The sequence below is a fragment of the Sarcophilus harrisii genome, chromosome 2 (assembly GCF_902635505.1).
Source record: "Sarcophilus harrisii chromosome 2, mSarHar1.11, whole genome shotgun sequence".
In the NCBI taxonomy this organism is placed as follows: Eukaryota; Metazoa; Chordata; class Mammalia; order Dasyuromorphia; family Dasyuridae; genus Sarcophilus; species Sarcophilus harrisii.
Window position 1 is genome coordinate 501,103,017 of NC_045427.1, and position 26,078 is coordinate 501,129,094.

At 33.8% G+C, this 26,078-nt stretch overlaps 2 protein-coding genes across 2 annotated transcripts in view; one reads left to right on the forward strand and one right to left on the reverse strand.

Moving 5' to 3' along the window:
* The window catches only part of FAM227B (family with sequence similarity 227 member B), a 321,697-nt gene that overhangs the window by 144,133 nt on the left and 151,486 nt on the right, over positions 1-26,078 (reverse strand). The gene's annotated exons all lie outside the window — the stretch shown is intronic.
* FGF7 (fibroblast growth factor 7) overlaps positions 8,156-26,078 on the forward strand; it is an 80,346-nt gene continuing 62,423 nt past the window's right edge. The window contains exons 1-2 of the mRNA XM_003755917.3: positions 8,156-8,393; positions 9,030-9,589. Coding sequence (XP_003755965.1) covers positions 9,304-9,589 — 286 coding nt within the window. The 5' untranslated portion in view covers positions 8,156-8,393; positions 9,030-9,303. The remainder of the gene's footprint in view (positions 8,394-9,029; positions 9,590-26,078) is intronic.

The following is a 26,078-nucleotide window of genomic DNA, read 5'->3' on the forward strand; positions in this document are numbered from 1 at the left end:
CACAAAAGTATTTTGCTGAGTTGTCAATGTATTTTTCAGTTTTAATATTTTATCTTTTCTCACTTCTCCAACCAAACAATCATATTTATCTTTATGTTGAGTTTCATAGTGTCCATGCAAATTATATTCTTTGAACACAGAATATAGTGTCTGGCATATCAGACATATAGCTCTTTCCTTGTACTGCATGAAAAAGTAATCATAAGTCTACTGTTCTTTGAATATCCTACACTCCGAGTCAATTTTTCTTTTTCTTGACATCATTATTTCCTAGAGATTCCAAATTGCTATTAGTAAAATACATATATCTATCTATCTATATATATATATATCGCTACAAAAACAATATACCAGCAATAACTTTGCCCACCAGAGACATACAGACTGCAATGCCCAACTTCTTCCAATCTGCCTCTGTGCTGTGATGCCTCCGTTTCCCTGCACTCTCTCTCCCCTTCTTAGCATTTCCGCTTCCGATCTTCTCTGCTGCAGTGAATTCCCCCTGCAGCGGCTGTGACATGCGCAGCATGCACTGTATATCCCCCGCGCCTGTCTGTTGTGGGGGCTGCCATTACTGTACAAGGCCGCAGGCCGTCAGTTCTCCATCTTCTGCATCTCTCTCCCTTCCCCACAGCACACACCCTGGCCTGGGAACTCACCTCACTTCGGTATTGCCTCACACTCTGTCTCCACCACCTCAGCCCAGTGCTGGAAGTGTGTGTTGCTAACGCGAGTTTAGGTCGAAGGTCACTTCCAGTCTGATTTTGCTATAACCCGGCGGGCCGCATAAACGTCCTCAGCGGGCTGCATGTGGCCGGCGGGCTGTAGTTTGAGGACCCCTGCTTTAATAGATAGTAACTTCCTTGCGGGCAGAGATGGTTTTTGCCTTTCTTTGTATCCATAATGCTTGTTGATTTGACTTGATTCATTCATCCTCCTTCCCTTGGTGATCTCATGTAAGAGAGATTTTAACTGTAAGATTTTAACTATCCCCTCTCAAACATGTAAATATATCCCAATAACTTGTAGGGATATTTCCCTTTAGACATCTTTTTTGGCACTTTTAAGCTCAACAGGTTTAAAAGCAAATTCTTTTGCTGCCATGCTTGTTTTTTTTTTTTTTTAATGGACTTAGACTTTTAGTCTATAGCTTCATGGTACTCTTACTCATACAGGCTAGAAATCTTGTCCTTGTTTTAGTCCCCAACTCTCCATCACCCTTCTTCTCCCTAGTATCATATAAATCAGTCACCAAAACTGATTCTCTGTAATCCTTCCACTACTTTTGGATCATCTCTTCCTTTCCATTTCACACATTGCTCCCCTAGTTGAAGCTCTCAGTACATCTTGCATATTTCTTTTGTTAGCTTCCTAATCATCTCACTTCTACATTTAATACACAATGCTGAAATCAATTTAACATTTCTAATGTACAAGATTGGACAAGTCACACTGAAATTCAAAAACCTTTACTGATTGAGCACTGCCTACTGTTAAAAGGTCCAAAGCCCTTAGTTTTAAAATCTTTCTTATTCTGACTCTAAACTGTTTTTTAAGTTTGATCTCCCATACATGTTATAAATCCAGCTAAAATGGACTAATTGCTATCCTGAATACTCTTCATATTTTTCTGTACCTCATCTTGGAAATTCCCTCTCTTTTAAAAAATTACACTTTTAAAATCAATTAACAATGACTTTATATCTTTTTACCCTCTCCTACTGAGGAAGCAAGAGTTAATTGGCCCATGTCAAAAATAATGTTAACCTACACTCTGAATTCTTCACCACCATCTGGAAATAAGTAACTCATTTCATCCTAAGTCCTCCAAAATCATTATTGGGCATTGCACTGATGAGAGTCCATAAGTCCTTCAGCATTGTTTCTCCTTACAATATTATTTTTGTATAAATTGTTCTTCTGCTCTGCTCTTTTTATCGTGCCTCAGTTTATACAAATCTTCCCAGTTTTCACTGAAACCTTTTGCTTATAACACAACAGAATTCTATCACATTCACATTTGTTCATTCATTACCCAACTGATATACACTCCCTCAATTTCTAATTCTTAGCCACTGCCAAAAGGATAGAAATATTGGGGATTTGTTTTAGTACTTATGTCCTTTCCCTCTTTTTTTGATCTCTTTGGGGCAAAGACCTCCAGAAATGATATCATTGGGTCAAAGGTCTACTTCACAACTTTTTGGGCATAGTTCTAAATTGCTCTCCAGAATGTCTGGACTAGTTCACAGCTCTACCAATGGTGCATTAACACACTTGCTTTGCTGCCTTAGTTAGTTCCCCGTGAAATGACTTGGAGACTGGAACTGATATGCTTCTTGGCTCCTGGGTTCCAGACTACACAGCCACCACTTTTATACTTATTTCTCACTCAGTTCTCAGCTTAGAGTTTATGATGACTCTTTACCCTGGAGTTTTATTTGCTTTGAATAGGTCCCCTCTTCAATTTGCTCCTGGATCTGTCATCCAGAACTGAGTATCCTGTGACAGTGCTGCTTGTTGCCACCTGTTCCTTCATCCTATACGTCCCTTTGTTTTGGTATGGAAGCTCTTCTTGTGCTCATCTTGTTTTAGTAGCTATACTAGAAAGCTCCATTCCAGGCTAGATTCCATTGATAGGTCTCTATGTCTCTCCATGCCGTACTGTGGCTAGAAAAATGATTTGTAATTTCTCTTCTTGAATTTGCAACCAAAATTTGGTTTGGTGTATATTTCAAATCTTTGTGGAGGTATGGTGGGGAGCTAGGCTAAATTATTTCCTGCTACTCTGCCATCTTGGCTCCATCTTTTCTCTTTTTTCTTGGATATTTAACTGTTGAAAATTCTTCAAGGTCAGCTTAAATTCAATCTTCTTCACTAAGTATGCTATGATCATTCCTTCCCATACAGCAGAGTTGATTTCTAAATTTCATATTACCCCCTATTTGTAGCTTTATTATTTACTTCTCATAGTCTCTCTTGTGGTTATTTATACTTTAGTTATCTTCCTTAGAAGGGTGTAAAAACTTAAGAAGGGCAGAGACTATGTCTTATCTGTCATTGTACCTCTCCTTTTACCTGGTACAGTATAGGCTACAGATGATCTAGTTCAATGCTTCTCTTGTATGGAAGTGATCCTAGGTTTTTAAAATCTATGCTGGTAGAGTCCAAGTTCTGTTTGAGTCTACCAAGCTGTAACTGTTTTGAGTGGTTTCAGTCATAGCTTTTACTGTTCAAAGGCAATACTAGTAAAATGAGGGCCATTTTTGTTAGGCCGTCTGATGATGAATTATGTTATTTTTGATATACTTTGTAAGACAGAAAATAATAAATAATGGTCCCCAAACCTATGTAGTTCCTGCTATTTTACATAGAAATGGCAGTAGAAAAATGGAAAAGAAGTCAAAGAGAAAAAAATAATAATTTTTAGAAAATTACAAATATCAACTATGGGTATATGAAATAAGTTCATTTTCCATCATGGGGTATAGAAAAGGGAGGAAAATTAATAAATATTGAAATCTTGATGTCAAACCCAAGAAAGTTGGGCCATTCTGAATGTACTTACATATGAAACTTGCAAAAGAACAACAAACATACATGAAAAGGAATAGATACTCTAATGTCTTGCAATAATATACTCTTATCACAAATAACAATGGAATTATATCTATTTTCTAATGACTCAGTATTCAATGTGCTTAACTATGAGGATATGGCAATAACCTAAGAAAATAAGATCATAAAATGTCATTGAGGCCTGAGAAAACACAGCAAAAATCTTGCTGGAGTTCACACATGTTTAAAGACAAAAACGACAAATGTTAGAGAAAGGAAGTTTTTAAAAAAAATATGAAAAAGGAAGGAAGGCTGCCAAAAAGATGATTGAGTGACATTAGCAAATTTTCAAGCCATATGCTTATTTTTTCATCTTAATAAAATGAGAATTGTTTGTAAGGTACATGCTCTGTATATATCTTGATGAAAACATTTTTAGGGAACACGCTTTTGCAAAAGATTTTCTAAAGTAGACCACATCCTCACAGTTACAAAACTTTCAGAGAGTGGAGGGAATACAAGATTTCTCTGTGGGCATTGTTTGTTGATTATAAGAAAACATTTTATTTTGTAGAGCAAAATATAGCCTTAGATGGCATTATTGCTAGTCTGTTGGCAGGTTCCAATTTGGAGAATTGGGTCACATCCATGCCACAATGAGGCATCAGAGGAGGTCTTAAATGAAGACTTCCATATTGTTCTAATAATAATAACTCACATTTGGTGAGGGTTTTCAGATTGCAAACTGTTTTCTTGTACAAGTTGGTGACTCTGTGAGGACAGGTACATTATCATTATTCCTAGTTTATAGATGAGAAAAGTGAGGTTCAGAGCATTTAAATAATTTGCCCCTGTTCACACAGATGGTAACTGAAGTCGGGATCCAGAGCTTTTCTGATTATTTCCAATATACTGTACTTAACTACTGTTTTTTACCATTAGGGTGAAATAACATAACTCTGCGGAAGCAGCAAAAAGTGTTTTATTCTAAAAAAAAAAAAGTTGAAGGAAAAATACTGAGACTTACTTAAAAGAGAAAAAAACAGCTTTGGAGATGTATATGTTTTCAAGAGGTAAAATATATATATATATATATATATATATATATATATATATATATATATATTATGTATGTGTGTATATATATACACACATGTATATATGTATATGTGTGTATATATGATATATGAGTATATATAAATGATATATAAGTAGGCATAGTGGACAGAGGGCTGGGCCTGAAGTCAGGAAGACCTGATCTCAAGTTTGACTTTAGACATTTACTAGCTGTATAACTCTGGGCAAGTCACTTAATTTGTCTCAGTTTCCTAATCTGTAAAATGGACTAGAGAAAGAAATGACAAGATGACAAACTACTCCAATATCTCTGCCAAGAACCCTTGGCCCCCAAAAGAGTTCTCACAGTTGGGCATGGCTGAAAGAAGTGAACAACTATCACCATATAGAAATATAAACCAAGTTCAGCATTTACAAAATCCCCTTCTATTGTCTGTATTGGAAATAATTATAAATGAGATACGAGGTAGAAATGCAGTGCTGATATTTAAAGCTGCTTTAATTATATCACTGACCAAAAACTGCTATCATTTACTCCCCATGTGATAAAGGGTACCATAAAAGTTTCTTAAGTAAAACCACATGGAGAATCACTGTGATATAGCAACTGTCTAAGCTTAGATGTTTCTCACTGAAAGCAGTTTCCATGTAGTTTTCATTCAAACAGCTTGTCTCTAGGAAAAAAAAATCAGCAGATATAGTTTTCTTGAGGAAGGTCTCCTGACTATTATTATTGCTTTTTGTGGAAATAGAAATCAGAAAATATTACAACCCACAGTAAAAGTTATAATCTTCAAAGTTCGGAGGCAAGGAACACTTAGTATGCCTTTTTTCATATTATAGAGGAGGGAACTGAGATAGTCTAAGCCCAAAGTATAGCTTGTCCAAGCAATGTGAGATCTTCAGATTGAAGACAATGTCTCACAATTTCTTTGCTTTAGCATATACAGTATATTTCATAAGGAGACAGCTTGATGGTACAGTAGCTAGTACACTGGATCTTGAGTCAGGAAAACTTAAATTAAAATTTATCTTTAGACACCAGCTGTAAAGCTTCCACAGAACAACAACATAAAAAAAAACAACAAAAAAAACAGAACAGCATTTTTACCAATGGTAAAAATCAGTGGTTAAGTTCATTTGTAAAATGTGGATAAAATAGTACCTTGCTCCCAGGGATGTTGTGATGATCAAAGGAGATAATAATTGTGAAGTGCTTAGCATGGTGCCTGGCACATAGTAAAAATTTTATAAATGTTATTGTTATTTATTTATTATTATTATTAATTGTTGTACAAAATTTTTGTACAAGAAACCTTTTTGAGGTTATAATCAATGACTTTCTAGTATTATAAGTTACCACATAGGAAGGGTATTCAAAATTGTCTCTCTAGTCATCTCAGAGTTACCATTTCTGACTAGAAATAGGCTTACAAGCCAACATTGTGTTGACAGTGATACAGCCTTGGGACCCCTAAAGAAATCTTATCTATTAAACTTTCGACAACATTAAGTATTGAGATCTTTAGCACTATCATTGTAGAAATCAGTGCCTTTTTGTTCTTTCAAGTCAAACGTCTACATTTTCATTTGGGCTTATGATTCAATCAGTGTGTGAGATTCTCAGTGTGGGAAAAAGTCCTCCATTGATGCCATTTGGCCACTTTACTACAATTTATAGTCTCAGGGCACTGGGAGAGCAAATAACTTCCTTGTGGTCACACAGGAAACATGTGTATGGCAACCAATACATTTAAAATGCATAGGTAATTTTTTTTCATAAATAAAGAATTTATTAAGCAATTAACTACACTGCCAGGCACTGTGCTAAGCATTGGAAATACAAATACAAAGGGAAATATAAGGCAGTCCCTGCCCTCAAGGAGTTTACATTCTAATGGTAGAAGACTAACACATAAAAGTGAACTGAAATGCTGTGAGGACTGTTAGGAGGGTGAAGGGCAGGAATTATACACTTGGGATGAGATCCAAAAGAAATATAGGGAGTCACAGGCTGAACCAGTTTTGGAATATGCATGGAATATGCTGGCATGGGTGCTTCCTCAAAAAAGAGAGTTATGGTCCATTTATTTTCAGTTTGGGAATCATAAATCATATAGGTACATAGTAAAGTTTTACAGGAACATTTTCAGGAGGTAATAATATTTAAGGGGGAAATTAGTATAATGTACCTGTTTTTCCCAGTGCAAAGTCTTTGCTGTAACGAATAGGAAATAGGTGGATTTCTTAATTTATGAATGATGTTAATTTAATATGTGAATTTAGAACTTTTTGGAAGAAATAGTCAATATTATGATCTTTGACACTGGCAAGAATTGTTGTCAATATCATCTTTCCAAGGGAAATTGATATAATATATCTGACCATAGGCCTTAACACAAAATATTTTCTTTTTAGAAAAATTTGTTAGTAGATCCATATATTATAACATATAATTTAAATCCATTGAAAGTGAATGGTCTTTTCCTCTTTGGTCCAGATGCACCACCTGGTGGTAATGTAGAGCATTTCAAACACAAGAGAAGTTATGGAGAAACAAGCATGTTAATTTAGGGAAAGGAATTTGAATTTATAAAAATATTGATTCAGAGTGACAATTATATTGCCTTGCAGGAGAGGGATAATGAAATATTTGAGTATCTTAATATATAACTTGGCCGAGGAAGTCAGAGGAGGAAATGACTCATGCTAAGAAGCAGAATTTATTTTTAAAGGAAGCTACGTTTTCTCTTGCCTGTCCTAAAATGAATTATGTCATACAGTTATCAAATTTTAGAGCTGGAAGAAACCTTTGGGAGGTAATTTAATCTAATTCCCTTATTTTACAGTTAAGGAAAATGAAGCACAGAGAGTTTGAATTTTCTAAGCCCATAACGTTAGTTAGAGACTGACCTGGGACTATTTATCCCAAGTCTTCTAACATCCAATTCATTCATTTCAAATGGAAAAATTAATCTATCAGAATTCCCTTATATAAAAACAATTAATAGTCTTCATATGAGAATATTACATGCTTATCTCAACTGTAAAGTAAATTATATAGCCCCTCTAAGTTAGCTAATATAATCCATAATTTAAATCTGACAGCCCAGGGGCAGAAGTACAGCATGTACATAAGAAACTGTGGAAAGACAGACTAACAAATAAAACAACCCCTGCATGTATGAAAAAAAGAACATTTTAAAATCTGAGAACATAAAAAACGTGTTTGAATTGCTGTAAAGAGATATCCTTTCTACTTTTCCCTTTTCTCTGTCTTGTCCTTTTCATAAGAATCAGAGTAATTTGTTTCTAGAAAGTAAATACCAACTTTGAGATTTCAGTATAAACTATGTTCATAGCTCCCTCTGATGACCATTGGATACCATACAAGTCTCCTTTTATTCTTGCTGGTGCATTCAACTAACAGCTCACTGGTTAAGTTTTAATTGCTTCCAATGAGGTCAGCAAAGGTATTTATCGAAAAGCACTGAATAACAGACTCTACACACATATACACACACACAGACACACACGCACACAGACACATACACAGACACACACGAGCACGCACACACACACGCGCGCGCGCACACAGAGAAAATCCTCTTGCGTGTTGATTTATGGAAACAATTATGATTCTGCTGGAGTCTCTCAGCTGAGAAATAGTTTTTAGCTACAGTAGAGAGTCTCATGTTGCAAAAGGCAGACAACAGAAATGGAATACTTATATATCCAGCTGTTATCAAGAGAAACAAGTAAGTTACTGTTATTTGTCCTTTAAAATAATGTTTAAGGTTTTCTAATAGTTAATGTCTTTTTCTCTTTTTGTTCAGAAATAGAGGGGAGAAGTAGAGTTAACAGATTTTTCTAAGCATGCTGTTAAGATCTATAGCAATTACCCTGCATATAGCTTATGTAAAGATAAGGTTGAAGCTCTCCAGAGCTCTCCTGACATTTAAAACCAGACAAATGTGGGCAGTTCTGTAGAAAATAATTGGTTAACCACAAAAGTGAAAGCATGAAATAAAGAAATGTAGAAGCATTTTCACTTAGCTAAGAATAAGTTGGGAAGTTTTTTTTAAAGCAATAGATTTAAATGCAAAATTCTTACTAGAAAATAGATAATGGAAATAAGTAGTATAACAAAGAATGTATCTGTGTGTGTGTACATATATATATATATATATCTATATATCTGGATATGATAACATAAGTTGTATAGACAGTCAATTTAAGAGAATGACTCTTTGGAAGTATTCTTTGTGTGATTCAGTCTTTAAAAGGTATACGTTAAACCATACCAATTAATAAACAAAATTATCTACTGAGATTTATATATATGCAACTTTTCACTCGCCTCCTCCCCCTTTTATTGCTTTCAATACAAACAGAGGATTCAAGTAGCAAAGCAGGTCCAGACAACTGAGCTTATTACAACCTGTTTTTTGAAGCATATCTCAACTGAAAGGTACTAAAGGAGCCATCCTCCTGATATCAGTGACTAAAGGATAAAGATCCCCTTTTGGAAAGAACCACCAATCTCAATTAAGTAGATCCACCATTCACTGCCAAGGTAGAAGGAGGTCAATGACCTAGGAGCAACGGTCCAACTTGAGATTGAATTTTCATTATGGTATTCCTGAACACCCAGGGCACTGCACTATAATGCACAAATGGATACTGACATGGATCCTGCCAACTCTGCTCTACACATCATGCTTTCACATTATCTGTCTAGTGGGCACCATAGCTTTCGCTTGCAATGACATGACTCCAGAGCAAATGGCTACAAATGTGAACTGCTCCAGCCCTGAGCGACACACTAGAAGCTATGATTATATGGAAGGAGGGGATGTAAGAGTGAGAAGACTTTTCTGTCGAACACAGTGGTATCTGAGGATTGATAAACGAGGAAAAGTAAAAGGGACTCAAGACAAACAAACTAATTATAGTAAGTATAATTCTATTTTAAAAAATCCTATTATTTATAAACCTTGAAAATATGTGAAGAGGTAAAATTCCAGCAAGTTTGATGAGTCTTCAATTTTTTTTCTCCCCTGTGCATTAATCTGAACAAAATTTTCTCAATTATTTAATATTGGGGTGTTTGGATTAAGTCAATGTAAATATCTCCTTGGTACAGTATAGATATACTGATGTAATCACCCTAACTGGCAAACAGAGACAACTTGAAAACATAAAAGTACACCTCTTACTCTCAAAGTGCTCATGAAAATCAAATAAAATGTAAATGGAATCATTCACACAGAAGTGATTTAATATTTTCTAATTAAGTATGATATGAAATGCTTATTAAATGATGACTGAAAAAAACCTTACCATTATTTCAGTTTTTAAATGATCCATTTTATGATTCTGAGTACTTTGTTCATAATCTCAATAGCAATAGTTTATAGTTATGTAATAAAAAAGAGTCTTTTCATCAGTTCATATTGTTACTGGTATGTATTAGGTAGCTATTTTGGCCAAACTAATTCTTCCCTACATTTTGTTTATTTGAGATCTTCTTGGCATAGGTTCTATTTTGTTTTATGCATATATGAATGTAAAACTCTTCAAGAAAAAGATATTTAAAGTTGAAGAGGTGTTAATGCTCATGATTGAGAAGTTTTTCATCCCTCCCCCATAATTTTCCATTTAATGAATCTAAATTATTTATTTTTTCTATTTTGAAATTCTATTGCTGATTATATTAATATCACTTAATTATAGAAGAGATCTTTTCAATAGAGTAAAAGTATTTATTTTTTAATAGAGTAAAAGTATTACTTCTCTCAAATAATATATAAAATACTTTGGGAGAAAAACAATTAGGGATAAAATTACTAAGAGGCACTAGATTTTGTTTGCAGCACTAAAAAGTAGATGCTGCAATTGTATTTCATCTTGGCACTGTTGTGTACTAAGTTTCACTGAAAATGATCATATCAAATTAATGATAAAATATGCTTTTTATTATGTTCTTATGCTAGCTATTCCACCAAATAAAAATATAGTTATGTAACTTTCTGTATTTATTATAGGGTTACTTCAATGGTTTCTTTATTATCATTTAGGATTTAATCACCATCCCCTCTGATTTCACTATTTTCTTGTTTTAGTCCTTGAGGAAGCCCCTAGTGATAATAAATCTTGATTAGTTAACAATTCATTCTGGGAATTTTTTAGTAGATTTCCACTCATGAGAAAAACCAGAGTATCTACTGTAATTATCTAATCTAGAGGCTTCTGAAATGTCATCTATTTAACTAAGTGCAGGGTGGGAGATAAGAACACTGGCAATTTGGGGAAACCTGGGCTTAACTTCTATTTTTGCTACTCACTAGATTGTACAATACTTATTGGGACTCAGTTTCCTTACTAGTTTATCTTGAAAGCTCTTTTTGGATATTAAATTTTATTCAAAATGTAGTATATATGCATGTGTGTATACATCTTTTTAACTCTTCACATAGGGTATATATATATCTATACCTCACGTCATTTGACAAACTTCAATTTACATATGAGATAATTGAGTGTTCACTCATGGATAGTATCACAGTATATACACACATAAATAATTTGTATCTAAATTTGCTTATTTATACATGCATGTAAATTTTTAAAAGTACTATAATACTCATCATATTGACTGAAAAATTGATATAATATAATGAAAAGTAGACAAGATGACAAGGGTTCTAATCCTTACTCACCTATTAGCTATCTGTGTGATCTTACAAATTAGGAAGGTCTCAGTATCTTCATTTGTAAACTGAAGGAGCTGGATTATGCTATGTCAAATCCTTTTCAGAGCTTAAGATCTTTGAAGACAAGATAAGCTGTCAGAACTAATTTAATGTGGGAGTGAGAGGAATTTAATCAACCTGAAGGAATCTTAGATGTCAGGTAGTCAGTAATCCCATGTTATCTACTTTATTATGATTATTAATAATACTAAAATATTTGCATTGGAAAATAAGAAAAATAGAGAAGAGATAGGAAAAGGAAGCACAAAGTTTAGTGTAAAAGGAATAGTATATTTTAAAAATGGACTTTGTAAATCTAGTCACATTGCTCATCATTTGATTCAGAATGCAATTGTATTGAATTTGGAACTAGCTAAAATTATAGATTCTCTTGGATTTTCTTAAAACTCTAAGCCCATATTTACTGGATCTGAGGCAAACTTTGTGATTTGGATCCAACACAGTAGGATGAACTTTGAATAGTCAAAACATTAAAACCAATTTGGTAGGCCATCTCTCTTTTAAAATGTCATTTGACAAGTTTATTTTAGCCTAAACTAGAATGGCATGAGACTTTTATATGTGCAATGACATAATATACTTTCAATAAATTTTGATACTAAGATTTATCTTGATCCTATGAGCTACTTCTTATGAAGAGAGGGAAAGCATTTCTTCAGAAGGTAAACTTTCCAGGAGAGGCCACAAATCATGTCAGAAACTTTTGGCAAATTGCTTGTAGCTGTTACTAATTTTTTACAGTTATGAGAATCTAAGAACTATTGTCATTTTCACACCTTGAGCTTCTTTCTTTAATAATTATAGTTAGAATGTATAGGGCTTTAAGAGTTGCAGAACACTTCAGAAATATTATTTTCTCTTAGGCTCATAGCCCTGAGAAGTAGGCACTTAGATTCATTTTGTAGATGAAGAAACTGAGGAAAACATTAAGTGACTTGCTCAGGGTCATACTATCTGAAGCCAAATTTGAACTTGGGTTCCTTTGATTCCAGGTCCACTGCTTTATCTGTCGTATTATGTAGGTGCTCCACTATGTCTTGGAACAAACTATAGACTTTTTTATAACCACAAAAAAAGTACCTTGCTACTACAGGAAATTGGTATTGGGTTGAAAGAAGCATTCTACTTAAATTAGACAGAATGGACAGAAAATGATGCTGGGAAATTCTGGGTTTAGAAAAGAATCTTGACAACCATCAGCAAACACATGAGAGATGAAAGAATTTACTTGCATCTTTAATATTTTCTGAACAGAAAAGGTGCAGATCAATAGCAATGGCGTTGAAATGCCTTCCATTTATGCATTGACTAGATACAAAATGAGTATCATATCTTTAAATTTGCTATCAGAATTTTGCTGTTTTTCTATCAGAAAAAAAATACAGAATATATGGAAATAGAAATTTAATTGTGATTTATTATCCACATCTGTTACTCCTTTTTTATCAGTAGAAGGTTGGGAACAAACTGGGAAGCCAAGTAAGTTGAAAAACAAAGTTAATAACAGTGTCAATCAAACAGTCAATAAGCATTTATTAAGCACCTAATATGTGTCAGACACTGACATAAAATGCTTGAGATACAAAGAAAGGTAAAAGTAGTTATTATCTTTGAGGAATTTTTGGTCTATTGAGGGAGACAATATACAAACAACTAAATGAAAATAAGACATATAGGATAAATTAGAGATTATCAGTGGAGGGAATTGATCAGCATAGTATCAAATATCAATATCCGTGACTTTATTTGTAATCTATAAAATGTACTAAGATACTAATGGGTTCAGATACCTTCTTCCTTGAAAGTCATTATATATTTTGTCAATCTGCCTGCCTGAGGTATTTAAATTTCATGTGAAATTCTGGTTGCCAACAAAATTACCAACTTTGTGAAATAGAATTATTACAGTTATTAAAAGAGTCTTCTCTCTATCACCACTATATACCTGAATTGAAGGAGCAGACAATGCTGATGGATGTGACTAGGGTTTTAGTAAAGTGGTCACTTAGCTAGCAGAGGAGCAAAAAAGCTAAGGAATAGGAATCAGGTTTATGAGAGATTGGTGCTAGTAGACTCCAGGACAGGAGAATTATTATTATAGAAAGTCAGACTCATGACTAGGACATCCCCAGAAGGGGTTTTGTGTCACATTCTATCTGTCACATTCATGTATTTGTGTGTGCATATTTAGGGAAAATGAGATAGGGTCTGGACTTATAATTTCATTAGTGTAGGGAAGCCTTGTAAATTCTGTCTCTTCTGATGAAGATCCACAACTATCCTGCAATTTTTGGTGTTAGAGAGCTGCCTTGTATTTAGTGGTTATGTGATTTGCCTGATATTACATAGCCAAACAAAAGTGAACTCAAGTCTTCCTGATACTGAAGCCAGTGTGTTTTAAATTTTATAAAGAATGAAACAGAGCTACCTTGAGTTGCTCATGTCCTTTTCAGGAGGGAGAAGGAAATGGCAAACCACGCTATTTCTGGCCAAGAAAACCCCCAAATGGGGTCATGACTGAAACAACAATGAACAGCAACAACATGGGACAGTAGAAAGTGTATGGGCTGTAAGGTCAGAAGATCTGGGTTTTAAACCCACTTTTGCTGCTTCCCACTAGAGAGACTTTGAGCTAGTAACTTAATCTGTTTGGATTTCAACAACCTTATCTGCAAAATGAGGAGCTTGGTCTAGATGGCTTCATATGTCCCTAATAGTTCTATACTTATGATCCTACGATTTAATTTCAGATTCTTTCCTACCTGTGACTATATTGGTTTTAAGTAGAGATCAGTTTCTTAAATGTTTTATTTCAATTCAGAAACTAGACACAGAAAAGACAAGGGAGGGAGAAGCTGCCATGCAAATGAAAAGACAGTTTTTTGAAAAAGTTATAAAATAAAAATTATAACCAGAACATATTAATTATTTATTTGAACATAGAGCTTCCTAAGGGCCAAAGAGAAGATGGGTCCAAATGTCACTGCCAAGCAGGATAGGTGCTAGGCAGGAGAGGCAACCTGGGAGAAAGTAGTTGTAAAAAAGGGTTGCTTTTTGATTATATCAAGGGATAGGAAGTACCCTCACTGGCCACTCCAGCCTAAATTGTTATACCAGCTACAGAAAAATAGAACATTAACTTGGGTCTATATGAAATGGATTAATATGAACAAAATTTGTCTTTAAAATTCACCCCAAACTAAAGAACCAGTTACTTCTTCTGAAGCCAGATACATATTAATAGCCATAGCAAAGAACCTGTTTACAGCTGGTATTCTGTTGCTAGTGTCTGAAATCTTTTCCTGGGAGTGGGGCTGGAGGGAGGAGTGTGCTGCGGGTGGGGGAGAGGTATTGAGAGGACTGTAAGCAAGGCTGGCCACCAGCAGCCAGAGGAGATCACTCTGCACCTGACAGAAATAACACTGCTATTTCAGTAGGGGAATTGGGGTGCCAAGTGAGAACCAGCAGAAGCAGCACATTGGGAAGCTCACAGCAGCTTTAAGAGACAAATGTGATGGACAGTCCAGACCATCTCAGATAATTTCCTTGCTTTCAGCATCCAATTACAAGGGAGTCTGCCCTTCCTCCCCAATGGTCAATGTTGCTGGCTCCTTTAAAACAGCAGAAATGTTTAACTGCCACACACCAGAGCTCTGAGAGGAAGTGCCCCTCACTTAGTTATGGGATGGGCCTTCTGAGGAGCAGCCAGCAATTTGGCAATAGTCTTGGACAGTCGCACTGTGATGGGATGTGGCCTAAGAACTGGATGGGGGGGAGGACTGGGGGTGGGGTATGGAACACAATGGTGTTGCTGGATAGGACTTGGCAGAGAGAACTTGAGGAACTCAATTGTAGTCAACAATTCTTTGGGTAGAGTCCTGTTCTGCTAGAGACCAGTAAATAAAATTTTCAGTCCTCAAATATGGAAACCATAAGCTCTCTTACTTTCTAACCTATTTCTAACAAGTGATTTATATAAAAGGAAAGTCACAGAACATTTTTTTTTTTAACGCAGAAGTAATAATAACTTTTCAGAGGTCGGCCTCTAGGATATGCCTATTTTAGAGCAGAGAGACAGACAGAAGACATAGAAAGTTGTAGAGACAGAAGTATAGACAGAACAATACTTTTGAATACAGGACGGACTTTTGAATTTATAAGCATCATACCTTTATATGTCAGTAATGAAAAAGCTTAAATGTTGGAATCTCACGGAACATCAGCTCTAGGACTTTTCTTAAAGAAAAGGGGTGTGTGTATGGCTCTGTGTGTGTGTGTGATAGATTTTTAAATTGTTAGTGACCATGGCTTTTGTAAAAAGTAGTGACAAGGTCTAAAGATAGCAAAATATCATAAAACATCAATTCTAGGACCTATTCTTTCTAGGCAGAAAGAAAAAGGCCAGAGCTAAAATTTTCTCATTAGTCACTGTCAGTGGGAGAGGTTCAGGTAATTAAAACAAAACATGACCTCTGGAAATCTCAGATTTAGTTTAAGACTACACGACAGAGCTTAGAAGGATTAGAATAGTTGACTGATATAGTAGCTTCTTGGGCAGGAGGTATATTTCTATTAGTCAAATTTGTATGGAGTATTAGTAACCTTTGCTTACTCTTCAGGATTATTCTGAAAACTCATTTATCTTTTAAAGCTAATGGAAGATAAAAGGAATAGTGCTTCACAGATTTTAAAAGCATATTTACCATGTTTTAATCAAAGATATTATGTTTTCCATTTTATATGTTTACAGGATCAGTAATTAGAGTTGAGGAAATGAGGTGGGGACAATTTGTACATAACCTTACCCAATAACTTTTCCTCAAATTCTAACTATTGTATAAGCCTAGATTATGAAAAATTTCCATTCATTTAGGGGTTTGGTTCAACTCTTTCCTAGTTGGTCTCACTCAATGTTGTAGGAGTTATTCCTGACAAAATATTTATACTAAAGTGCACAATTTGATAGGGAATCCCAACTTGCATGAGGAGGCAATATGAGCCCATGGATAGTGGCATTTCAGGCCTAGAAATCCAGGAACCTCAAGGAGGCTCAAGAGTAATTTCTGAAATTCTCAGTAGGACATGGCTGTGATAATCTCCTAGTGAACAAAACTATTTCTATCTTCATTTTACTTCTTGCCACATAGACAAGCACTAATAAATAATGAGAAATGTTTTAGGTCAAATAATAAAGTATATTTTGGGGAAAAAAACAACTACCTTTCTTTTTTCTAAGGATTAGTGTCTTTGAAAGTTACAGTTGTTTTATTCACATCAAGAAGGAAATCATAATTTATTCAATGAACAAAAAACATATAGATGTTTGATAAATGATAACCCACAATTTCCTTATCTAGTGATAAATGCACTACTCTTCTTTAATTATGTGTGTATGTGTGTATGAGAGAGACAAAGAGACAGAGAGAAAGAGAGATAGATAAAGAGAGAGAGAGAGAGAGAGAAAGAGAGAGAGAGAGAGAGAGATTCATCTGAAATTTTCATTAGAGGTAGATAGTCAAAATTATATACTAAATAAGCTGCACAACAAATCAACACCTTCTCTTCCCCCTTTCCCCCCATTATTTATCTTCTATTAGATCAGAGCTTTTAAATTAAACTTAAAATTGGTATTATGTATCTCTTTGGCAATGTGATGAAACCTATGAACCTCTCCTTAAAAAGATGTTTTAAATGAATAAAATAAAATATATTAAACCATTACATTGAAATAGGATTATCAATTAAAAAAATTAAAACCTGACTACAAATAAAGAAACTCAGTAAGACTGTTGGTGAATTACCTAAGGTATATTACAATCTGGGTCTATATTACTCTTCTTATGGGCCAGGAAACACATTCTTTAATTGGAAAAGGATTGAGCCTCCTGCATTTCTACCAACATTCTCAACAACAGATTGGACTCTATAAGAATATCTTAAAGCATGAACTTTTTGTCTTTCTTATGTCATCGAACCTTTGACAATTAGTGAAGCCTATGAGCCCTTCCTCAGAATAATGTTTTAAAATGCACAGGATTATTAAGGAAATGAATTATACTCACATATAGTAGTAAATAAACTTTTTTTTTTTTTTTAACCTGGAAAGACTTACACTAACCAATGAGTAGTGAAGTGAACAGAATCCGGAGAATGTTGTACATAGTAACAGCAATATTGGTCAATGAAGAATTATAAATAATTTAGCAGTGATCTAAGACAATCCCAAAGGACTACTCATGAAGCATAGAGAGAAAAATAACTAATATTGATGAATAGACTGAAGCATGCTATTTTTAAATTTTCTTTCTTTTTTTTTTTTGACTTCTCGCACAAAATAACTAATATGGGACTGTTTTACATAATTTTTTGTGATAACAAATATTTGGATATTGTTAATCCAAAGTCTACAGGGACTAAAAATACAAACAACTTCAAGGATTCATAAACATTCACAATCATACCATCATCATCATCATCATAGCTTACATTTATATAATACTTCAAGGAATTTAAAGAGCTTTCCATATATTATTTCATTTGATTCCCCACAACAACCACGAGTTATCCCCATTTTACAGAAGAGGAAACTGAGGCTAAGAAAAATTAAGGGATTTGCCCAGTATCATATACTTAGAAAGTATCAGAGGCCAATCCAATACCATCACTGAGTCATCTAGCCACTGGGGAACTTCAAGAACTTGAGAAGTACATCTAATTTGAGTTTGTTCTAGAAGAGTGAATTTTAAACTGATTTAGGGCAGATAGTTGTCTATAGACATAATTTTTATCACTTCCCTTAATCTTCTCAATTTTCTTTACTATATTGGAAACAATATATAATAAAGGCTGGACTACCACAAAAGAAGGACCATTTCTAGAATTTTAATCCTCATGTCCCTTGACACATAGTCATGTTGGCTTTGTTTTTTTTTTTTTTCATCAAGTGCTTGCTGCCTTGATGACTTATATTCAATTTGTTTTGAACCATGTACAATAGTTTTTTTTTTTTTTTTTTTTGCTTTGTTTTTTGTGCTATGTCAATAATGTGGCATACTGGGTAGGGATCATTGTTTACTTCTATGTATAGCCCCTTCATCCATTCATTCAATAAGGATTTAGTGCTGGTATTGTTCCAAACAGTTCGTGTCCTCAAGATTTTAGTCTTTTGGGAGAAAAAAATATCTTATACATAGATAAATAAATACAAAATTTGTACCATATCAAGTAATTCACAGAGGAAAGGTCATTAGCAACTAAATGGGACAGATTATGAAAGGTCCCATGAAAGAGGTGACATTTGACCTGAGTTTTATGTGATAATGGAGATTTTCTATGGAAGGGAGGAGATAGTGCATTTTTAGTTTGTACAAAGGCATGGAGATGAGAGATGTACTATCTTATAGAGGAAACATTACTTAGGCCAATTTTGCTGGAACATGGGGAAAGTAAAGAAGAATATTGCCTAATAATCTAAGAAAGGTAATATGGGACAAGATTGGAAAGAACTTTAAATACCAAAGAAAGGGATTTTATATTTTATAGAGGTCCAAACAGAACAGACCTGGAGAAGCCATTAGAACTTCTGGATAAAAGAAATCACATGCAGATACCTCTGTTGTAGAAGTATTATTTTGGGGATGACATAGAGAATGGTTTGGAGAAAAGAAAACTGGAGACAGAGAAACCTTTTATAAGGATATTGCAATAGTCCAAGCTGGAGATAATGAGAATCTACTCAGTGTACATGACTGCCATAGTGAAGCGTACAGATGTGAAAGATCTGAAAGCTGTAGATACAGAAATGTCAATCCTTGGCAACTACTTGGATATGGTAGAGGAGACGTCAGTAACAAATGACACTGAAATTGTGAACCTTAATGATGTCCTCAAGAGATAAAGGGAAGTCAAAAGAAGGAAGGGTTTGGGGAAAAGACAATGAGCTCTGGTTTGGACCTGTTGTTTTTGATATGCTTATAGGATAACTGATATAGATAGGGATATACACATGTGTGTATGTATATACTTGTGTGTGCATATATATATGTGTGTGTATATGTAATTTTTATTTCATAATTTGCATAAGATGATACTTGAACCCATAGATGCTAGTGATATCTCCAAGATAGACAGAACAGAGTATAGAGAAAATAAGATTGCTAGGATGATTTCATCTTTATTTATTTTTTTTTTTGGTAGGGCCATTCTTTTAATCATCACTTAATTTTTTTTCCTGCCTCTGTCACATTGGGTACCAACTACTTTCTCTGAAATTCAGATTATGTATAAACAAAATGAGTGCATCTAGCTAACAAAGGTAACAGCTTGCAGGATCTGGAGTCAGGAGGACTCATTTTCACCAGTTCAAATCTGGTCTCAGAAACTTACTGGCTGTGAGATCCTGAGCAAGTAACTCAACCCTGTTTGCCTCAGTTTCCTCATCTGTAAAATGAGCTGGAGAAGGAAATGACAAACCACTCCAGAATAATTGCCCAGAAAACTGGAATCATGAAGAGTTGGAAAGAATTGAAATGACAACAACAACCACAAATAAAATGAGCATATTCTCAATTCTATCTTATACATTCTCAAAGATTTTGAAAAGAAATAGATATAAGATTGATCCCTGAAGCAAACCACTTAATATACCTTTTTTCCTCCACTCTAATTCAGATTGAATCATTACAAATAATCTCCTGGGTGTAAACCCATAAGGGCAAGAATGGACTTTCCTAGTTTGTTAAAGAATTTCACATAGAATGATATCAAAAACCTGTCTGAAACCAAGGCAGAGAACATTTCCTTATATATTTCCTGAGGGCAGGATTGTTTTATTGTGGTAGCAAATTGGCACTTAATAAATGCTTTTTGATTGGTTGGTTCTCTGTCATTAATGAAAAATTAATCCCATTGGGAAAAGTCATACTGGTTCCATATTCTTCAAGGTAATTACAAATTGATTTTGTATTCAAGTTTGGGGATCGACAATGGTCACTAGGAGAAATCTCTGCCGTAGATAATCTTTATTTTTGGTGTTCTACTCCACTCTAGTTGCCTAAGTACCTATCCTATTTTAATTCAGCTTGATACCAGCAAATTCCTTATAATTAATATATTAAATAATAACAGATTAAGGCATGAATATATTCCTCTTTGGGAGACTTGAAAGGAGATGATGGAAGGCAGAAAAACTTTTATCAGCCAAAGGATTTAAGATACCACAGATGAGATTATATTTTAGGTCTAGGGGCTATTACTTTCTGAAAATGTCAGGCCTGGACTCAGATGTTAGAATTGTAGGAAGGATTTGTCTGTTGACACATGAAGGAAATCCTATCCTTATGCAACCTTCACTCTTGTACTAACTAGGGAGCTAGGGGGTGCATCAGGCCTGGAGTCAGGAAGACCAAAATTAAAATGCAGCTTCAGATACTCACTGATTGTATAACCCTAGGCAAGTCACTTAATTCTGTTTGACTCAGTTTCCTCTTCTGTCAAATGAGCTGGAGAGGGACATGGCAATCCATTCCAGTATCTTTTTAAGGAAAACCTCAAATAGTGCTACAAACTAAAAACCAAGTGAACAATTCTAATTCTAGAAGCCTTTGCCTAATGATTGTCGAGCTATGTCTTTGCTCACTATCTTGGCCTGTTTTTTTGTCTACCACAGGAAATTTTTCAGAGAGTTTTGCTTTCTGGTCATTGGACTTCTCTAGTTCTCCCATGATGGAATGAATAAATCATGCTACCTCTTAGCTACTAGTTTATCCCTGCTCTAATAAAAACTCTTAATAACTCCCATTTTCATTATGGTTTAAAGTTGAAAAAGAGCTCCTCCTCAGCAGGTCTTCTTGTTTTAAGTACATTTGATTTTTTTCTAGTATTTTTAAATTCTGTTTTTATTTTTATTTGCCTTTCTTTTTCATAACTTTTTATATGTCAGTTGTATATATATGTTTTCTGGAAAAAATCACTATTAATCATTTCCTGATATTTATGAAATGCTCAGGCATCTCACTAATCTTTAAGATCAACATTATTGAAGACAACTTTTATTCTCTTTCACAAAAAAATTCTTGAGTAGCACAGGTGTAAATTAAATATGGGATTGAATGGCTAAAATGAGAAGTTGTTCTAGTGTAGATTTCAGTGTATGAGTTCTCTGAAGCCAGCTTTACCTCCTATTCCTGTGTTCAGTGTAATTACACAATATTCATATATAAAATTATCTGGTAACTTAAATGATTACATCCAGAACTCCAATATCCCATATATAGTTTGGTTATTTCAGGAAACATTCGGGTGGCCAGCTCACTCACTATCCAGAATTATGTGGCAACTCAACAGGAGAGTCAATGAGTTCAATGTGTAGTTACTCAACCAAATGTTTAATTATGTATTAAAAATATGCTCTCACTTTTCAGTTTTGCCTTAAATATCCCACATATTACTAATAATTGGGCACATAAGGGAGGTGGGAATAGAGAGGAAAGAAGACTGGTTTCTAATACTATTTCTTCTTTTTTTAAAAGATGCAGGTTATAGTGACTATAGTAAAGTGGGCTAACTAATAACTTAAAATTAAGTGAATTAAGAAAAGAAACAAAGATATATTAGATGCCTACTATGTGCCATGCACTATACTAAGCATTATTTCATTTAATTCTCATAACTACTTTGGGAGATAAGTTCTATTATTATCCCCATTTAAGAATTGAAGAAAAAGGCAAACATAGGTTAAAAAACTACCAGAATCATAAAACTAGTAAAGACTAGATTAGGTCTTCCTGATTCCAGGATGAAGACCATTTTATCTACTTCACTTTCTAGCTGACTGGACAGTAGTTAGTGCACCAATGATATTTAAAGCCATATAATTCTTTGAAGCATGTGGTTGGATAAATTGCATCTGAAGAGCTATATAAAAACATAATTGATTTGGATATTTGTTTTCTTATCTTTTGTGAGTCTCATGTTTTCCTATAACTCTTTTTAAAGTGGCCCTAATATTATTATTAAATGACAAAAAATTTTATTCCAGTTTCCTAGTTTATAAGTTGGCTCAGATCCTTTAAATTAATTTTGCTTATAAGTTACACTTTGGTTATATTTTTTCCATCCTCTTGACATATGCATTAAAAGACATTTGTACTAAAATTATTATTTTCATATTATTATCACCAAAATGATTTTATAAAATTCAGTATATAAGTCTGTCTAGTCTTTCTTAGGAAGTAGGCCAGACAGTTCTCTTCTCAACAGACCTCCCAATCCAAAGATAACACAAAAGTAAATAAAGCAAAAAGCAGAGCATTGATTCTAACAAAAACTATTGAAGAACAAATTGATAATAAAATAGTTAATTGGTAAAGTTGTTCTGCCTTTTGTCATCATTAACTTATTTCCTAATCTTCTTTGGAATAGCCCATCTTAAAAAAAAGATTCTGATAATAAAAAGGATCAACAGAAAGAAAAAGAACATAAACTATTCTAAGGTAGAATATTTGAAATTCTTATTTTCCTAATAATCACTGGATGATCCTTGATAAATTGCCTAACTTTCTTGTTCTTTATTTTTTCTGAAAACTGAACATAAAAGTATTAGTCATCTATTGACCTCTCTCAAAGATTCAGGTCAGTACCTATCAAAATTATTCCCTGGGCAAGTTACTTACATTTTTGTAGGTCACTACAGTACTTTTTAAACTTTACTACAATCAGCATTAATTCATGCTAAATCAGAAGCAATTTGGAGCAAGAATAATCCACTTGTTTTGATGGTGGATAGAACAAACAATCAGAAGTAAGAAGACCTGAATTCTTTTTCTGACTTTGCTTTTCATGTGACAGTATCCAAATTCTATCTACTCTGGATCTGATTTTTCTCAATAATAAAATAAAAAGGTTGGATTAGGAGATCTTTTAATAGTTTTATGTTTATCATTCTAATCTGAATCACAACAATACTCAATAGTAATAATTCCCATTTACATAGCATTTGAACATTTATATAACCTTATTACTTTACTCTACCAGATAAGGATTTTTATACATAATGTTAATAAGTGCTTAGCTGCCTTAAGAGTTTTCTCTTGGACTGATGATGCTCAAGCTGATTTTGGGGAAGGAGCAATGTTCTTCAAGAGACAGATTAGAGTTAGATCAAGGATATGAGGTGAAGAAATGTCTTCTCTTGACAAAGAGAAGAAACAGGAGCAAAGTGAAGAAAGTGTGAGTGAATGTAGAAAAATGTCTCAGTAGAAAAGAGGGAAATGTGATGTAGTGGAAAGACCAGTAGGTTTGGAATCAGGAGATCTTGTTTCAAATTCTAGTTTTTCCACCAACTATTTATGCGACCTTGTTATTTACCTTGCCAGCCCTCAGTTTCCTTGTTTGAAAGGGGTAGACTGTCCCTTTTAATTGGATGATACAAAAAGCTGATAGTAAATGAACTTGATTTAAGTAAGGGAAAAGGTTTATTTATAGAGAGAAAATAGAGCTGGGATAATAATGATTCAGACTTGGCATTTCTAGCTTCTTCTTCTTGTTCTTGTGAATGTTTTATTCTCCATTCGATCATCCTTATAACTTGAATGTTTTTAGTCCATTAAAAAAAACCCCAACACATTGACTATGTGTTCTAGGTACTAAAGCCTGCAGTTAAGTGGAAAATTAATATAATTTTTGAATCCTTGAAAGCAAGGATAATTGTTTCCTTGTTATCTTTAGGGCTTACAGAATGTATATATGTATATATGTATGTATAATAGAAAATGTCTAAAAATTTTTTTTCCTTTGGATATTTCACCAAGGATTCTTTATTATTCTTCTTTATTACAGTTGCTAATTCTCTTGTCAACCCAACAACTAGCATCCCAATACCTAATTAAAATCCATGCCACACACCCCATTCCCAATCTGAGACATTCTAACTGATCTCTGACTGGTCTAGAGTTAATTCCAACTTGCTCATTCCCACCACCTCCCCAGCCAATGTCACTATACATAATTTGTGAAATGGAGAGTTAAAAGAATCATTTAGATAAGGCTCCAAACATAACATAGGCCATGCTCTTTAATTAATTACACATTTCAAACTGAAAATGGTTGGAATCTCAGTCTTATTGACATAAAAGATGACTTTGAAGGTTATAATGCGTATTTTTTCACAAATATTTATAGTGAAAGGAAAATATTATATCTAAATAATATTTTAAGTGAGAAGAGAAAGGAGTCAATGAATGAATTTCCCTTGGATTATTTCTAATCAAATTAAAGGATTTTTTAAACAAATAAATAGATCATTCAATTTATGAATACATTTTTTTTTCCTTTTCTGGAATCTTGATAGAAATGGTCAAGCTAGAAAGGATACGTATTCTAGTTTTGTTGATCAGTCTGAACATTAAAAAATTAAGGAAATCATACAAAAACATGCACACCCTCTGCATTACATACACACCCGTGTGTTTATGTGTATGCATGTATTGTCAGCAGCACCGCCAGGATTTGAAGACGAGTGCTCTGACTCCAAATTTCTCTATTTTTATCTTGTTCCACAATTTGGTTATAACTTTGTACATTCTCCATACATCTAGAGGTAGGTAGGTGATAAGGTGGGTACATATACACACACACACATACACACACACACACATACATACACACATAATGTACATATACATAATTATTATTTATTTCAACCTTTCTTTCAATATTTGATTTCTACATGACACATATCATCCATACATATCACATGTAACACAAAACCATATAGGTATACAAACATACATACATATATATATATATATATATATACACATATTTATGAGTATATACAAGTCTGTCTATATATGTACATATATATATATATATATACTCATACATGTATATACACACATATGTGAATGTAAGTATGCAAATATCTGTATAAGTAAAATGCTGCTTGCTACTAGTAAGTTTTTAATGTGAGAATGTGACTGAAAAGGTCGGCCTATGAATAACAGTTGTTTGAAAGACTCAAGACTACTTCGATTTTAGAGCTGAAAGTGGTATTTGTGAACTCTGCTGCTATTGGCAAGTGTTAAAAGTTCATATTCTTCTCGACATATTTGTTCAACTAGAGCTGATCTCTTCCCACTTTCTATACGTTATTTGTTGATCTGTGTCAAACTTAACTACTTAGTTATTTTGCAATAGTTTTTGAAACTGTTTGTATTTTAGTATGTAACCTTAAGATTTCACTAAATGATCTGCAGTTGTTTCATCTTTCACAGAATTATTTGATAATGGAACTATATTAGAGAGAGCTCAAGAGCTTATCCCCATAACAATTGCCAGCATTTATATAGACATATCTCTGAGATGTCTTGGGTTTAGTTCCAGACCAACAGAATAAAGTAAATACTGCAATAAAGCAAGTTACATGAATTCTTTGGTTTCTCAGGGCTTATAAACATTATGTTTGTACTATACTGTAGTTTATTAACTGTGCAATAGTATTATATCTAAAAAAAGTACGAAAATTTACTTTTTTATCTTGTTTTAAAGATTTAAATTTTTTAAAAATTTAATTTAATTTAAATTACTTAATTTAAAATATTTTCTTTTGCTACAAATTCTAATCATCATCTGAACCATCAATGAATTTTAGTCTATTTTCTAGAAGAG